At 44.3% G+C, this 17,372-nt stretch overlaps 1 protein-coding gene across 2 annotated transcripts in view; it reads right to left on the reverse strand.

Moving 5' to 3' along the window:
• Positions 1–1,837: 1,837 nt before the first annotated feature.
• Positions 1,838–17,372, reverse strand: part of ISM1 (isthmin 1) — a 39,194-nt gene continuing 23,659 nt past the window's right edge. The window contains exons 3-6 of one of the 2 annotated variants that reach the window (XM_033056617.2): positions 11,656–11,995; positions 8,591–8,734; positions 6,336–6,425; positions 1,838–4,245 (exon numbers count right to left, since the gene is read on the reverse strand). In XM_033056617.2, the coding sequence (XP_032912508.1) occupies positions 3,728–4,245; positions 6,336–6,425; positions 8,591–8,734; positions 11,656–11,995 (1,092 nt within the window). In that variant the 3' untranslated portion in view covers positions 1,838–3,727. The remainder of the gene's footprint in view (positions 4,246–6,335; positions 6,426–8,590; positions 8,735–11,655; positions 11,996–17,372) is intronic. The other variant, XM_033056619.1, reaches the window with a different exon arrangement.

The following is a 17,372-nucleotide window of genomic DNA, read 5'->3' on the forward strand; positions in this document are numbered from 1 at the left end:
GGAAAAGCAGCTGGTAACTAATGCAGGGCTGTGGGGATTCGTGGATGTGTGCATGGTTCTGGTTTCTGCTATATTGTCCTATAACCCATATGCATGACTGTGGGTTGTGTTAGTGGAATTCTGCTGCTCAGCAGCTGTCTGGGCAATGTGAGGCCAGGCCCACTCATCCTTTTAACCATCAAAGGTAGGATTCAATCCATTTATGGCTGCCTCGGGGCCCTGCTCCACACATCTTTCACAGCAGCTGTGCCAGCGTAGTGCATTCCCACCAACTTGACTCAGAAGCTGTGCTGCAATCTGTATCTGCTGATTGATTTGGGGTTAAAAATAAGCTGGATGACTTGACTGGTTCCTTCTTTCAGTTTCCCTGTTCGGTTATGCTTGTTTCAATCCCCCCCATATATTTTGGTTGAGTGTTCCAATACGCCTGTTCTGTGGTAAAAAAAGAAACATGACAACAACTTCTCCTAACCACTGACCTGTGCCTGGGAATGGGAGACACAAACCCTTTCCAATATGAAGAGTTCCATACTTCAAAGATGGAGTAAAATTTGACCATGGTAAACTCCAGCACCTTGCTAAAATCCTAAAATCTACTACATAAAGTCATTTCATGTACAGTTTTCATAATTGGAAAGGAGATAAAGAAAACAGAAAACAAAAAAAAGCAGCCCAGCTCTGAATGGATCATAATTTGTTATGAAGTAGGACAGATTTTGTTTTTAATAAGGACTGTTTCTTAGGAGAACAGACTATCTCAGTCTGTGCTCCAGGACCCATCCTATGAAGCACCTGGTAGGTCCTATCAAAAGTTATTTGGCTCCCTCAGAGTTTCCAGCCTTGGCAAATTACGAGTGGTAAGACTTGAAACTTTGTGCGTCATCTCATTTATTAGAATGATTTTTCCTCTTCCCTGACACTTTATGTGCTATGTTCTGTATTAATAGTGTAGTAACATTTCTCAATAGCACAATAATTTACTAATCCACAAAGGGCAGGGATGTGTTTTGTATTTCAAGAACTGTGACCAGCAGCCCTCTCATCTCTCTCCCAGAGAAACCTGAGAATGTTATTCCCCCTCACATTAAGTAAGAAGCAGAGCTTTCTCCCTGGAAATACCTGTCTTCCCTGTGAAGTGATCCTGGAGTTCCTCGTGCCTTTCATACATCTGCTGTCAATTTAACTGGCTCCATGAGCTTGTGGTGCTTTCGTATGACCTTGCAAGAATTCACAAAATCTGGTTTCTATAAAAAATAAGGGGTGATCCCCATGTTTACCCTCTTGCTCAACTAACCATGTTTTGTTACCACCAGCTTGTGCTAGAACATATTCATGTCTTCCCCACCGACTCAAGTCTGGGCCTGGGATGCTCCGATGGCTTGGCCAAGTTTTCCAGCTGCTGAGGTTACCTCAGCAGAGCAGATGTACAGTGGCTTTGAGGGGAAAATGATGCCTTGGGTTTTAGCTTTTATATTTTTCAGATTCTCTGCTGCTTGGTGTGTAACTCTGAAACTTCATATTAGGTGTTAGTAAGTTCTCTTCGTAGGGTAGTTAGACAAAACAATCCCTAGCTAGAGAATCAAGGATAACCAGTACCCAAAAACCAGAAACAATGGGGAAGAAAAGGGGACAAATCAAGGGGCTGAGACTTCATGGCCTGGGGCTGTGGTTGGACAATTGACCCCAAGATGTAGATGAACCAAAACTTATAAAAGTGTAAAAACTCGTGACTGAGATCCACCTTGGATTTGATTTGGGTGCAGTCCCAGCCAGGCTCTTGCACTGCCCAAGGTGAATCCTTTCAATAAATACCTATTTTATTCCTTTTGCTCTGTCTAGTCTCTGTTCCAGGTCAGCCTTTCCAGGCATCAGTTCTGCCCAGACTGCTGTGTTTCTGGAGACATGGAGCACAGTGCAGAGCCTCCAGCATGGGTCAGACTGGGTGTGCACAGTCCAGGCTGCCTTTGAAGCCCTAGTTTGCACCACCTGGGCACACCAGCACTCGTCCTGCCCAGTCCAGTGGGGTTGTTGTCAATGCCAGGGGCACCACACACGTGTCTGTCCGATCAACCAGACCTGAGAGACACAGAAAAGATTTACAGGATTCCACAGAAGGGTTTGGGTTGGAAAGGACCTTAAATATAATCTGTGTGTGTCTGTATATAGCAGAGGGAATTGCCTTTTGGTCTGTGTTGAACTTTTGATCTCAGACTGTGATGCTGGTTGGCTGTAGCACAGTGTTAGGTTCCACATGTGTCAGACCACATAACCCCGAAGCAGGCATTTCTCTAGTGACATTTAGCCTTCCAAATGAACGCACCGACTTGCAGCAAGGCAGTCTTTCACAGGATGGAACTGTAAGTATTTATTTACCCAGGGTGTAACTCTTGTCTTTCATCAGAATGCAGATATGAGCTGCTTTATGACAGGATTATGTATGTAAACTTGCACTTTATAAAAATTTGGAAATAAAACCTTTGCCTAACAACATTTGTGTTCTTGGAAATCAAATTCCATCTACAGAAGCCTTTCATGTTAAAGATATATCCCACATGTGAATCATTGTTACAATTCAATAAATACTTTACAAAAATAATGCTAGCTTTTTTAAAAAACGAAGACATTTAAAGACACCAGTAATTCCTCCCAGAAAACTTCCCTTAAAGAATAGCTACTTCTGTAGGACACTGTGCACTCAGCATGAGAAAAATGGGGGGAAAGGGCTGGTTGCATCTTTTATTCCAGGGAACTCATTGATTCCACTTTTCTAAAATAATGTTCTCTAAATAATAAACTTATTCCTTTCTCTGGAAAGAAAGAAACAAGCAGACCCAAACATTCTTCATGTTAAAAACTGGGAAGGAACTGTGATCCTTTTGGTCCTTTGACATGGATTCCTTCTCTGCCCTCACTCCTCCAAAGGCTTGCAGCATGCTCAGCTCACAGGTAGCTCTGGAGATGTAAGCCCCAACAGCTGCAGCTCTTTGTCAGAGATGTTTCCAGGAGGGGGTTGTTTGTAATTCTTGCAGAACCACTGCACCAGGACATCATCTGGCCTGTAGGAAAATCACAGCTACATCTTCCTGCATGCCTGCCCCAGCTGGACTGCAAAGACCTGAGTTGAAGGTAACAGGAAGAATTCCAAGAGAAAAATTGCTAGAGATTTTCTATATTCACTTTTGACTATTACCCTTCCGAAAAAAAAAAAAAAAGAAATTCTTCCCTCCTTAGATATGACTAGTCATGAAACCAATTATAGAGAAAACTGATGCTGTAGGTGCATTAATCTTGTAAACCATTCCCATATGGAAGAGTACATTCTTCAATCCTATTGTTTATAACAACTTTTAAATATGTGCCTCCTCAGCTGGGGCCTTGGGGCCTGATGGTGATGGCAGCTACCCCCCATCCCCTCCATTATGCTACAGATGGGAAGTAAAATGAAATGCACATTATTACATGAATGTTATTGCAGTATAAAATCCTACCAGGATGAGACTTATGTATGTCTGTATGCAAAAATAGGTGTGTGTGAGACAGAGAGATATGTGCTTATAAATTACACACACTGTGAAAAATACTTATGTACTATATTACAACTATATACATTCATCAAAAAGTAACTGTCCTCCTGTTGAGGAGCCAATGCAGCAGGCACCACCAGTTCTTTGGCATCCAGGAAACGAATGCTATTTTACATCACCTGAAGAAAAGGAAAAAAATCTCCTCAGTATTCCCTTGCTTCTTGAAACTGCTTGTAGTAGTCTTCATCTGAGGGGTTTTCTGTGCACTTGTGCCCGTTGTTGGGGGGCCGGGCTTCGTTGTAGCGGCTCCAGTCCCCCTTGCATATGATCCAGGGCAGGATGTCCACTTTGTAGTGCAGCTCTGCCGAGAACTCAATGCTGATCAGGTTGGGTGTCCCTGCTCCTTTGCCCCTGGTGATCAGCTGCATGTTGTCATCATAGCAGCAGTGCTGTGCTGCCAGGGTTGTGCTCTCCAGGGACAGCATGGAGCGAATGCAGTACTGAGCTGTGGGCTTGTAGATCTCCAGCTTTTCCTTTGGACCACTGGCATCCTTCCAGCGGAAGCTTTTCCTCTTTGGCCGGTCGTAGATTTCGGCAGTGCTGTAGGCAACTTCTCTGGGGTAGGAGCAGGGGCAGCTGGGCAGGTCGTTGACCACTTTGTGCATGTATTTCTTCAGGAACTCGCTCTTGCAGCTCATCCATCTCTCACAGCTATCGGTATCTGTTGCAGGGCAGGAAATGGAAATTGAGGTACATTAAGCAGCATCCCAGTTGGTGTGATCAGTGAGAACAAATGAGAAGAGGGTAGCTGTTCAGTACCAGAGCTCTGCTGTAGGAAGGACAGTCACAGATTATTGCCCTGTCCAGTGTATTACTGTGCTGTCTTGTCAGGTAAAGAAACCACCTGTGACTTACTTCAGTGCCTCAGGCTGAGCTACAATGCAGAACCAGTAGGAATCTGTGACACTTTTTCTACCTATCAAATTCTAATTAGGCTACTGATATCCCCATGCAGCACAAGAGATACTGCCATGGGTTGTGGAACAACAGAAAAAAGGGAAATCCCAGCAATTTGGTGCCAGACTCCAATTGGAACTCTTAGTCAGAACACACCCACCACGAAAGATGGCAGTCAGATGTTGAATGATTCAGTTTCAGATGATGCTAGAGATTCCAAGATGGCAAGCAAGGCCTGGGTTACTCTCTCTGAAGTTCATTTTAGGCCCTAATTCAGTCTTTCTTTAAAAAACAAATAATTTCTTCTATTTGATACCCACTTTCCAAAGAGGTATTTCAAGCATCTGTAGTTCAAACATGGAGACTGACAGCTGTCAAATGCAGCCAAAAGTGATTCAGGTTCTAAAAGGGCATATGTGACCATCAGAGTGGCTGTACATCAGCAGGACTTTATGGCACTAGAGCCACAATGTATAGCTGGGATTAAAGAGATTTGTAGACCTGTAGCATAGTTAATACCAGCACTTTATTATTTTTCAAGATTCTTGGCAGAATCCAGGTAAACATTTCCTACCTAAAACATCATTTAAGGTGCCTACGGGATGTCAAAAAACCCCTGCACATCTACCTCCACACTTACTTAAGAGGAGTCTGCAGGAAATTAACTAACTAGAACCTAAAACTGTTACAGCACATATGCTTGCAAAATATTTACAGTAATTTCACTACTATAAGGCGCACCGGATTATAAGGCGCACTTGTGGGTGTCGGCAAATTTCCGAACTTTTGCCCATATAAGGCGCACCAGACTATAAGGGGCACTTTTTTTTTGCAGTGAGGATCCACCGCCAGCTCCCCCCGCGTGGCTGCTGGCCGCGGCCCCACCTCCACCCAGTTACTGCGGCACGGTGGCCCTGCGGGCCTGCCTCCACCTGGCTGCTGTGGCACTGCGGGCCCGCCTCCACCCAGCAACCATGGCAGCCCCATCTGCACCCACCAGCCGTGGCCCTGCTGGCTCCCCCCGTGGCTCGCGGCTCACACTTCCGGGTTGGCAAATTTCCGAACTTTGTCCATATATAAGGTGCACTGGACTATAAGATGCACCTCCGGGTTTGGGCCAAAATTTTAGTCAAAAGGATGTGCCTTATAGTCGCGAAATTACTGTGCTTAGTGATCTGTGTCTTTTCTATCTCCTTAAAAAGTCTTGTTTTGATATCTCATTAAAAAGTCTCATCCTGGCTGTCATTAACTACTGTGCTCTGCTGCCATAGGAGGGAGGTGCTGGGTTACATTATTTATTCAATTAATCCAGCATCCAGTGTCTCTGAGTGGCCACACTATGGTTTCATTGAAGGGATGAAATCAGAACATTGCGGATGTTGGGTTGAGTTTTAGATAGTTCAGAATCAAGCCATGCCCTATAAAATTGCTTTGGCTACCCCCACTGCAGCACACAGAGCTATTAAAGCAATACATGCTCATAAAAGTAATTGCCTTTTTTTTTTTTTTTGATGTGACAGCTGCATTTAAAATGCTGTTATAGGGTCTTCCATTTGAGGCTATTTCAGCCATGTAATAAAGAGTGTTTGATTTTTTTCCCCCCTCCATTACTGTGCAGTCTTACAGCTCTCTTCTGAATTAGGACAACAAATAGGCCTTTTTATGATGAAACAAGCACAAGACTTGAGGAGAGAAAGATTCTATGACCAAAGCAAATGCTCAGGTCACAAACATAAGCAAGATAACAAACGGCTGTTACTACTGACATTTTTTAATGCTAAACTCGGTATCTGGACTGAGAAAATCCTAAGGAAGTCCCTTATCTGTTACTGAAGGATTGGCTAGGCTGCTTACCAACTTCAAATAGCTTGGTGGCGTTGAAGTCCTCGCTCCCTGCCAGCAAACTCACTTCGGTGGCAGCTGTCCTGAAGGTGTCTTCGATCCCTACGACAAACACGAGTTAGTGCTGCTGCTCTTTTCACTCTTTTCTTTTGCCTCCTTGCTACCCCTCCTTCCTCAGCCTCTGCAAGATGCTTTGTGCTGGCATTCTGAAGCTGCTGCTGGACTGTTCCTTTAAAGCCATCATGACCAGGGAATCTGTGCTGTTGATAAGGTGAGGAAGTTCATCTCTGTTATGTGGGCAACCATTTCTCAAGGAAGAATGATGCTGTTACAACTCTGGTTACTTGTTGGTCTCTCCCAGTGCCAGGGAGTTAAAAGGTATGAGTAGGCAAGATATAACCAACCTCTCCAATTAATTCCACCCCCATCACTCACAGTTGCCAAATAAAATACCAGGATTTCACCATATCAGGATTTACCAGCAGCCTCTAGTTAATTGTTTGCTATCAACTGGGAGACACAGATTGCAGGAAAAATGATCTTGCCAAAGTAAACATCCTTTTGTTGCTGCTTTAGTTCAGCCTATTGACCTGTCTAATGCTTCTCTGCCATGTAGGCTTAACACAAATAGGTTTTAGGGTTTTTTTTCCCTTTCCTCCCCACTGAATTAAAGACATCTAAAGAGTGGAGAAAGATCTTAAATATGTAGTAACTATATGGTTAATAATTAAATCTATTCGCTATCTATCTTCATGCCAATGAACTTTCTCCTGCTCTCCTGAGCTGGGCCATAATAGTGGCTTGCAAAGCTTCAAAACAGCCTCAGGCCAATTTTCAATAAAATTATCATAGGGTTTTGCCTCAACTCCAGCACTAGATGTAGAATAATAGATACCCAAAAGCCCATTACAAAGCAGTAATTCACTGCTGGAATTATAAACAACAGAAGCTGAGCTTTGACCTTGTAATTTCAAAAATGTCAGCACAGCCTCAAAGAGTGAATATATTTTGCTTGCTGATCGTTGGAGGTCTGTTGTATGACATAATATATTCTTTCATGTTTGCCACTTTTTGGTGCTAGCTGGTAATAAATACTAGAGAATATAACTTGCTTTCTTCTGGAATGAACTCCTTATTTCCGAGGTTTTAGGATGTATGAGAGCATGCAGAAACATTTTTCCCCTCTCACAGTTGTTGCTTTGCAATGGAGAAATGAATCTATCTGCGAGTGAGAAACTTCTCTCCAACCTTCTCACCAAGACTTCTAAGTCTCCTCTCCAGCACTGCTGACATTTCCCTTCCCATTAATAAAAACCTGACCTCCAGTTTAAGAATTTCTACCTTTCTGAGTCATTAAGCAAACTGAGAGTAGTGCATACCACCTCGATTTGTGTTTTCCCTTCTCTCTGATCTTGGGAAGTAATGAACTTGCACCTATCCCCTGCATTGTGGGAGCTACTGCATGACAAATTGGTCTAAATTCAAACACACAGCAACATTTGAAAAACAGTTTTCCACAGCAGCTTCAAATTTTTATTATGTAGGCTCGAGTGCTCAGCCCTGATTTTGCCAAAGTGAAGACTGTATGATGGTAAGGACACTTCAAATGTCAAATCCTGTGAATGGGTAGGAGCTAAGGCAAGACTCGTTTTCTGAGTATATTCAAGACGAAACCATACATTCCTTCATCCTTGTTCACAATGTAGGCAATGCGACTCTAGAACAGGAGCTCACTGAGGTAACACTGAGCTGGTTTGAAATTCTATAACAGCTCCAAATTTATTTCAAGGCAGTAGATCACACCCTTTAGAATACAACATGCACAAAAATGACTGCCATGACCTAAAGAAAGCCTGTAGCTGTCTTTTAAGTCCCAGGGAACGGTGGACTGCATCTAGCAGTGTTATAAATTTCTGTCATTGCTATAAATTAATAGCATTGAAAATCAGTGTGTGCCACAGAACACCCAGGCTTTGTGTGCAGGAGGGCTCTCCCCACCCCTACTATAGTGGCTTTGGTTTGTTAATTTGAAATTTTTTTTGCTGTGAGATAGGATTAGGAGGAAGGCAAAACAGGTTTAACTTTAGATATAGGTATAAATAAAAACTTTATTATTAGAAACTGTAAGAAAAACAAGAAAAAAGGAGGTTTTTTTTAGTTTACGGAGATGAATTTTTCACAAATTTCCAAAAACCTTTACAAGCCACTTGACCTGCCCACCTCTCCCTGCTGCCCCTGGCAGCATTTCCCAGGAACAGGGCTCCCACCTGGGCAGTTGGGCCTGTCACAGGTGCGGGACTCGGTGGCTGTGCAGGCGTAGCCGCAGGACCTCGTGCGCTTCTGGTTTCCGCTACCGCAGGTGACGCTGCACAGGGACCAGGGGCTCCAGTCACCCTCCCCATCCATGTAATCTGTGCAAGGACAAACATCAGGGGGGAAACCAGCAAGCAAAACTGCCCAAAACTACTGTGTGGTGTTTTTTATTAAGCAGGCAAAAAACAAGAATGGAAGCCAGATGTCTCTACCTGAAGGTTGGGCACAATGCCAGGCGCAAGCTTGCTGTTTAAATGGTTTTCACACTTGGTGCTCCTCAGGGAAACGCATGTAACATTATTTGAAAAAATATTTCCTTTCTGTTTTGACCTTTTGGCAGCTGAGAATCCTCAGCTGCAAGGCTGGGTCGTGAACTAACAGCACACATCTATTCACGTCATTTCCCTGCATATAGGAATGTGTTTGTGGACCACAGACTAATCAGGCAAAGGATGAATTGAGTTTTCTTTTTCATCTTTTCAAAACACGCAATAGCAGAACAATACTGAGCTTTTGGGCAAGATGCTTGTTGTTGGGCTATGGGAAGCTAAGGGTCATGAGTGAAAATCACAATTTTGTTTTTCAGTCCCTTGAGCAGGGAGCAGATATTTCAGGAATACTGCTATGAGAACAGGGAACTGCATGCTCTTCTTGCACCGAGAACAACACGCAATCTTTAGTGTTTCATGTGAATTATTAAATAACTTCAAATCTGACTGTTTACTAGAAAGAACCTTCTGAAAAAGAAACATGATTTTATTCTCTTCTGGCAGACAGCCAAAGGCTCTGGAAACCAGGTACCCAAACTCTCCAGAACCAGCCTCCTTTGTGTGCTGGGTGAACTGCTGCACATCCCACCATGTGAAGGCCACCAAACCAAGCCCATGAACCCATCCCAGCTTTCTTGCCTTCCCAGATGAGGAAACATTTGGCTTCATGGTTTTCCCTGCAGCCTTACAGGGAAAAGTCCTACATCACTGACCTTGTGATGATGATAACTTGCAGCTCCTTTGGGTTACACCACCATTGGTAGCAAAGCAAAATCTGCTTTGGTGGCTCTGAGGCTGCTCTGTAGCTGAAGGTAAGAGTACCCAAGCTACAGCAAGACCCAGGGAGCATCCCTGCCTTCCCTGCCTCTGTGCTACACATGATTCCTGCTCCCCCCAGGGCTGTGCTGTCTGTGGGCTTCCTGAGCTAGTTAGTGGAACACGTAACTTGATTTGTTCCATATGCAACGACTGACGATAACTCCGTGGGGTGCTATTAAACATTTATTGCCAGGACTGTGGGGAGGTTATATATCTCACTCAGAGCATGCTGCCTAGATGTGATCTCCTCATGGAAAGGGCCTGATGTGTTTCTCCTCCTTTTCTGACACGGGTGATGATGGGGAAGCCACCACACTGGGATCAGGAGTCCGCAGTGGGATGTGGGTGTGAACGCGGCTCATGTCAGTGTGCAACACCTGTGGCTCTGGGATTTGCCAGCAGGCAGGCACCTCAACAGCCCAAAAAGGCATCAGGTGTCTCAGGAAAATGTCATCTGCCCTCTGTGCCTGCCCCTGCTCTTCTCCCCAGCTCTTTTCCAACTCTTCTATCTCCATGTGGTTGGCGAGGAGGAGGGCAGGTGAGCAGTGCCTGTCAAACAGCCCAGCCCAGGAGCCCCAGGAAGAGCAGGAACAGGAGAAAAGAGAGACACACACAGGAAAGGTGTGAACATGTCAGTGGTGGAGCATCTACACCCATCATGGGCAGGATCTGTTACTGCATTCTCCTGGACAAGGCCAGCATTTTAGGTTAGACAGAAGGCCAGGAGTTGTTTCCAGTTAGATGGATGCTGTGGTGTGCAGCCGAGAGCTCTAGGATAATTTTTAAACCTACCTACCTAGTGTTTACGCTGCACTATTGAATATACCAGGTTAGATTTTCAGCTGCAGCTCAACCCGTTCTTCCTATTTTCATATTTGTAATCCTTGCTACTTTTTTTATATCTTGTGAAAGCAGTTTTATTTAACTTATGTTAGTAACTACCTAAGATATGAATTCTTGGCAATAAACCCTGCCCACAAAATAAATGTAGGTGCAAAAAATGTGATAGGCTTTAATCTTCTGGCCATAAAATTCAATACGTATGTATGTGTTTAAATACACCATTCCATAAAAACGCTCTCTTGATTTTTTAGACTCTAGTACTTCAAGTTAGCCAAATCATGGGAAATATGTTTGTTTTACCCAGGCATTCTGCATCACCTGGGAATAACAACAGAAATGTCAGGGTAAGAGTACTGTGGCTTTAACACCTTGTTCTGACTAGAAGTTGTCTATATTTACACACAACTTAAATTCAAGGGGCTCTGACCTTCCTGTGAGCACAATTTAGCCCACTTCCCTTGAGTCATTCCCATGTGGATAATCACAGCCTGTCAGGGCAGTGAATAGCTGTAGCTCCTCTCTGTTTCTAGTTTCTGCAACTGTTTCATACAACAAGCTGAAAACAATTGTTTTCTCCGTGACACATCTGGAAGAGTATTACACACACAAATACACAATGTTCCTGCTGCACATGCCACTCCCCACACATGCACCAACATAACTCATCTTACTTGTGCATCCACCAAACATTACCATGTTTCAGATCTTGCTTATTTATCCAACAGTTATATTCTGGTTCCCAAACTGCCACACAATTCTAAATTTGTACTTACCCTTACTCTAAAAATAAACACGAAACCTTGTTTCCTCCACTTTTTAAAAAAAGAACACGTCAGACTAAAAAAAGGCCCTCTTCTGGGATAACTGGTATGATTTTCAAGATTACAGACTTAACCAGTGGAATGCAGCTACCGCAGAACTTGTGCATCTGCACAGATCTGTGTTGGAAAGCTGATGAACAAAAGCCATATGTTGAAAAATCCTGTTTTGCTTGGCCTGCTCCCAGTGATGCCTCGCTGTTCTTGTTGCCCCCAGGCTCGTTTTTACAATCCCAAGGTGCCCATGCAAGGTCTGGAACACCAACCTACCGTACTCAGGCTGCTCCTTGGACCCCAATGTCCTGTGGCTGGGGGCATGGCCATCCCACCCAGGGAGGGGGTTCAGGAAGTTGCTGTCCTCGGTGGTGCTGTCGTATTTGTAGTCCTGGTCCCCGCTGCTCATGCGGGTCAGGGTGGAGGATCTCTGCCACCAGCTCCTCCAGTCGGGTGATGGGGCTGCCCAGCCTGGCTTGCTGCTCTCCTTCTGCAGTTTCTTCTCTGTCTCTGTCTCTGTCTCTGTCTCTGTCTCTGTCTCTGTCTCTGTCTCTGTCTCTGTCTCTGTCTCTGTCTCTGTCTCTGTCTCGGGGCCATCCACCACTTCAATGGTGACCTGTGGGGTTCAGAATATGTAGATACTGGTGAAAGTCAGGGAAAAAAAAGCAGTTTGAGTTTTCCCAAGCTACTCAAAGGAAAACAGAAGGGAAAGAATTAATAACAAAGTTTAACACCTGGTGCTGTGAACAGGAGGAGTGCGTGGGGAACGTGACATTTTGGTAAAAGCATGTTTACAAAAAGTGTTGCCTTCCTTAGACCAATGAGCTTAATTCTGTTATGATGTTTTAGTAAAACCATGTTCACAAAAAGTGTTACCTTCCTTAGACCAATGAGCTTAATTCCGTCCTTGGTTATGCAAACCAGTCTATAAAAATGTGTCTACTTCTGCAATAAATTGCTGCTTCTGCTTTCTGCATGAAGCCTGTGTTGCTGTGTTTTTTTGCCACTTTCCAACCTTACAGCAACCAGAACACACCAGCCTGACTGTCAGTGCCTCCTCCCTGCAAAGGGGAGCTTTCCATGCAGCAAAAACACGGTGCTGCCTGGCAAAGGGTCTGTGCAATACCATGGGGCTGGCATGTTGTGAAGCCATATGGGGATTACTAAGCCCAGAGATATGAGTGATTCTTTCTGCCACCTCTGCTGAATCAGACCTTGGAACCAGGGCTAGGAAAAATCCTGCACGAAATAACAACCCATACTGTGCCTGAAACCTTTGCAGAATTTTCTGCCTTGTGGGGAAAATGCATTTAGAGTCTAACATATTTGATCAGAAAAAAGAAAACCAAACCTGTACTCTATGTTGAGGCTGAATTTGAGGCAAGCATTAAGCACACCCATGTGCAGAGCCTGTTGCAAGGACTTGTGTGTGAAGGACAAGATGCAGTCAGGTACCTCTGGGATTGCATCTGTTTTGCCCCTCTGGCAGCAGCCCAGCTGTTACTGCTGCATGAAACCACACTTGGTGGCAGTGATGGGAGCCAGCAGCTCCTCTGACCATTGCTGAATAAGCCACTTGCTGCAAAGCCCTCTGAAGTAGGTCCTTTTCTCATGCTGGAAGAGTGTAATGACCTGTTATGGTCAATCTGTTTATGGTTTATAACAGAAGCCTCGAACCAAAATTCAAAGTTTGCTGCCCAATTCCCTCACAGACATCACAAATGTCAATATCATTCTGCATAGGGGCAACCCTTGATTATTGCTTTCTGTGCTGAACAATGTGTAATCGTAAAACTCTTGGATAAGCACTGTGTATGCATATAGGTGGCTATTTAGGTAGAAGCAGAGACCAGCCATCAGAAAGCTTGGCTCTGTGAGTCATGCAAGCACTGCCTGGCCACAGACAGATCATAAAATGCTCTGATGTTTCATGCTAATGTGGTTCAGTGATCACACTGGACTGGCTAAACAACCAGAAGTGACTGTCAGTTACATCTATAATGTTTGACAGAGGCATTCTCAGCCTTTCAAGATGGTACACAATGAAAATCAGGTTATATAAAACAGAAATAATGTACTACTATGCTAAAAGCAATTCACACAGCTCTGTGGATGTGCATTGTGCATAAAAGATTTGTTTTATACAATTGAAAAAGAAAGGAAAGGTCACAGCTACCTGTGATACAGAGTGTGACACAAAGCAAAGCAGAACTGTCGTATCTTCAGAGCTGCAAGCACAGACAATGTCCACACATCTTTTCTTTAGAGACAGCAGGTTTTGAATCTATTTCATTCTTTGCATTTTACCATATACCAGGCCATTGAAATGAAAAAACTCACAAACTACAATGAAGCTCCACTGGGAAAAAGAGCAAGAGCAAGTCGAAATGCAGTTGTCAGCCTAAGAGCATCTTTACACAAGGGATATTTCACTCCCAGCTTAAATATGGAATTGGAACAATTACTTCATTAAACCTCTACAAACCAAAAATTAAAATGGATTTCACAAGCTTGAAAACATCAGAGTCAGTTCAGGGATTCAAAATTGCTACCTCTATCCAAGCAAAACAGAGTTTTCACAATAAATGAAAGGAAACTGCCTTGCTAAACAGCAAACACTGCCAGGTGGGGCTCCCCACCTGGAAATCAGTACAATTCTACTACTTCAGCAGCAAGTATTTTTAGGACCACACTAACTCTCTGAGCAATGACTCAGCAAAGTGGAAAAAAACAAACCTTTTGATATTAAAAAAAATTCCTCCATTTGCTTTGATAATCTGTAGCTGTGTGAAAGTCAATCAGCATGAACTGGCATTACTTCAGCCAGGGACAATTTGAAAAACCACGGGAACTTGATTTTAAATAATGACTGATGATTTTAAATAATGACTGATGACTGATGATGCCAAGTCAGCTTAAGGAAAAGAGGGTTTACAGGGACAGAGAAACATCTGCTGAGCTTGGTGAGGAAAGGCAGGTGGAACAAACACACTTCCAGTGTTGTCAGCAGACCCAGCAGACCTCCAGCAGCACTGCCACTAACTTACCTACAACACAAATCTGTGCAATCAGCGCCTTCAGTCTGTTTTCACCTCTGAGGAACCTTATTAGCAAGGGGTCTAAAATGAGTTTTCCACCACATAGCCAATGTGAAAACCAAAAACAGCAGAAGAAAAACCCAGTGTGGTGGTCTGACACGTACCTGTGCTCCCCTCTCCGCTGCTTTAAGCTTTGATTAGTAAGGTGTTTATTGTGGCATAAAAATCATACAGTGGATGAAATTCTATAAAGAATCCTGGGATTGTCTGAACTGTCACTCTTGGAAATGAGAAGCCAGCTTCCATTGACTGATGTTTTCAGGTTTTGGCTTAATGGACCTTTCAGAGGCAGGGAGGAAATCAGTGAATAATCCTTGTAATCCCTTCTCCACTCTGTAACGCAGAAGTTAGGGCAGAAGTGTGAGAAGAGGCCACTGTTTCAGGTGAGCAATTGCTCCCTAATCCCAGTCTTAAATTTTGAAAAATGAGCTTTTACTGAGTTCTTCCCAGTACTTACAGACAGACTGACAGTGTTAGTCCATGGCTGCACTTACAGTAAATTCACGCATACAAGCCGCACTGAGTATAAGACGCATCTCTGGGTGTTGGCAAATATTTCGTTTTTTGTCCATAAATAAGCCGCACCTGAATATAAGCTGCTCTGTTGTTCACAGCGAGGACCTGCGTGCAACAAAGTTGCCAAATACTAACAGAACGGCGGCAGGGCGGGGTTTACTGGCTCAGCTAAGGCTGTGCAGGCTCGGCCCGTTAGGGGCTGCTGACGGGGCCAGGTAGCCCAGCCCGGCGCTGCCGCTCGGCGGGGCCACTGGGGGTCAGCCGCCGCTGCCACTGGGCTCGGTCACCATGGCCCGGCGCTACCCTGTGGTGGCAGGCAGGGACGGAGCCCCCCCGCTCCCGCGGCAGCAGGCGGGGACGGAGCCCCCCGCCGCCTCCCCGAGCTGCGGCAGTGGCGGCCCAGGTCCCCCACCGCCTCCCCGAGCTGCGGCAGTGGCAGCCCAGGTCCCCCCTCTCCTCCCAGAGCCGCGGCAATGGCGGCCCGGGTCCCCCCCCTCTCTCCCCCAGGCTGTGGTGAAGGAGGGAGCTCTCCCGCCTCTCTCCCCGCCCCTCGTGCTGCCAGCAGGCAGCCAGGCTCCACCCGCGGTGCAACAGAGTAGTAATTTGTAACAATCGCAAAATGCCGACTTTGCAGCAGCTTGGCTCGGCACTCTGGTTGGCACTTCTGAGGTTGTAAATGTCAGAAAATTATTCACATATTAGCCGCTCCTGAATATTGGCCGCATTTCCGGTTTAGGAGCAAAATCTCAGTCAAATTGGTGCGGCTTGTATTCGTGAAATTACTGTACACGTATACTTGTACACATACAGGGCACTGAAACGTGTAATTTGTTCAATCAGTTTCTATACTGGGGGCTGTTTATAAAAAGGAATAAAGAAATCAAGAACTAGAGAATAAAGATCAAGAGCTAGAGTAATAAAAATCAGGCATTTAGAGAAGCTCTGGAAAAGCTTTCATGCTGTGTAAGTATTCCAACAAAAACACGTTCTCTTAAAAATTAAAAAATAAATCTGGTTTAGTAATTCTATCATGGAGACCATTATAGAGGCTGATTTCTTCTTCCAGTAATTATCAAAACTGTAAAGATTCTTTTTTTCCCCCTCAAGCTTCCCAAAATGTCTGTGGTAACACAGTTCTTGTATAAATCCACAATCATCCCCGGCAGTATTCAAACCTAAAATAAAGCCACTTCTTTCATGGTTGTACAAGCTAGGAATAAGGACATTCCTCTGAAAACTGTTAAAAGCTATTGGCATAGGCACATTAAAACAACAGATTGGCAGTCAATTTCTAATGAAACAAGTGTATCACGCACAGATGTCTCCAGAAACCAACATCCAATTTTGTCCTGGCCAAAAATATACAGAAGATAAATATTATCCCCAGCCTGCTGGAGTGCACAAAAAGTTCTATGTTCTTCGTCCTGTTTACTGAGACAATGTTTCTGAATTCACTTTACTGGTGTAAACATTGCCCTAAGTGACTGGAAGATTATGTTTCAGGAAGAACTATGTTTGTGATATTGTGCAAGCAGAGGATCCTACAACATTTCTATCCTGTTTCCTTCATGCAGTCAATGCAAATTTTCAATACAGAACTTGCCATTCAGGTAAGATAGACATGTGCAAGTCAACAATGAGGTAAATACAACAGGAGAACAGAAACAAAGCACTCTTGAGTCTTCTGTAGCAATATCAAGAGGGTGTTGCTTTCCAGTGCAATGAAACCAGCAGCTTCAGGTGACAAATAAGACAGCTAAAAAAGTACATCAAATAAAATGTGTGAAAAGTGACAGGTGGAGGTGAGGGAAATGGCCATGGGTGAACCTGGAGAAGGGCTGAGGTCTGCAGCTCTTTTTCTGAAGCAGATCACACAGCCTTGTTTCCCTGAAGTTGTGTGTGTTCTGAGAGTGGGTGGTGGTGTGTAGATGTGTTTCCAAGAGAAGGCAGTAACCCAGAAGGTGCCAAAGAGAGAAAATAGGTAACAGGCAGATAACAAAGCTAACACTGGAGTGGTGGGACTGGTGGAAGTGGCCACAGACCTCGTGGCAAAGAGCAGAGACCAAGCAGGCATTAACTTCTTCTGGTTTAAAACCACTCCTATCAATTAACATGGTTATCAGCATGGTTTTAAACAGGAATTCTACCTGTTTCTGTGCAGTTCTCACCCAGAACAGGTCACTCATCACAATGTTTAACACACCCGTTACAACTGGAGCTCACCCAGGTGTTTTCAGCTCTGCTGTTCATAAAGCTTGATCTAAAGTTAAGATCTAAGTTCAGTGAGGAGCATTAATATCAAAAAAATGCCCTTACTGCCCAAAGAGATTGTGAACTCCCTGTCCCTGGAGGTGTGACAAGGCTGGATGGGGCTCTGAA

Source organism: Catharus ustulatus, chromosome 3 (genome assembly GCF_009819885.2).
Source record: "Catharus ustulatus isolate bCatUst1 chromosome 3, bCatUst1.pri.v2, whole genome shotgun sequence".
In the NCBI taxonomy this organism is placed as follows: domain Eukaryota; kingdom Metazoa; phylum Chordata; class Aves; order Passeriformes; family Turdidae; genus Catharus; species Catharus ustulatus.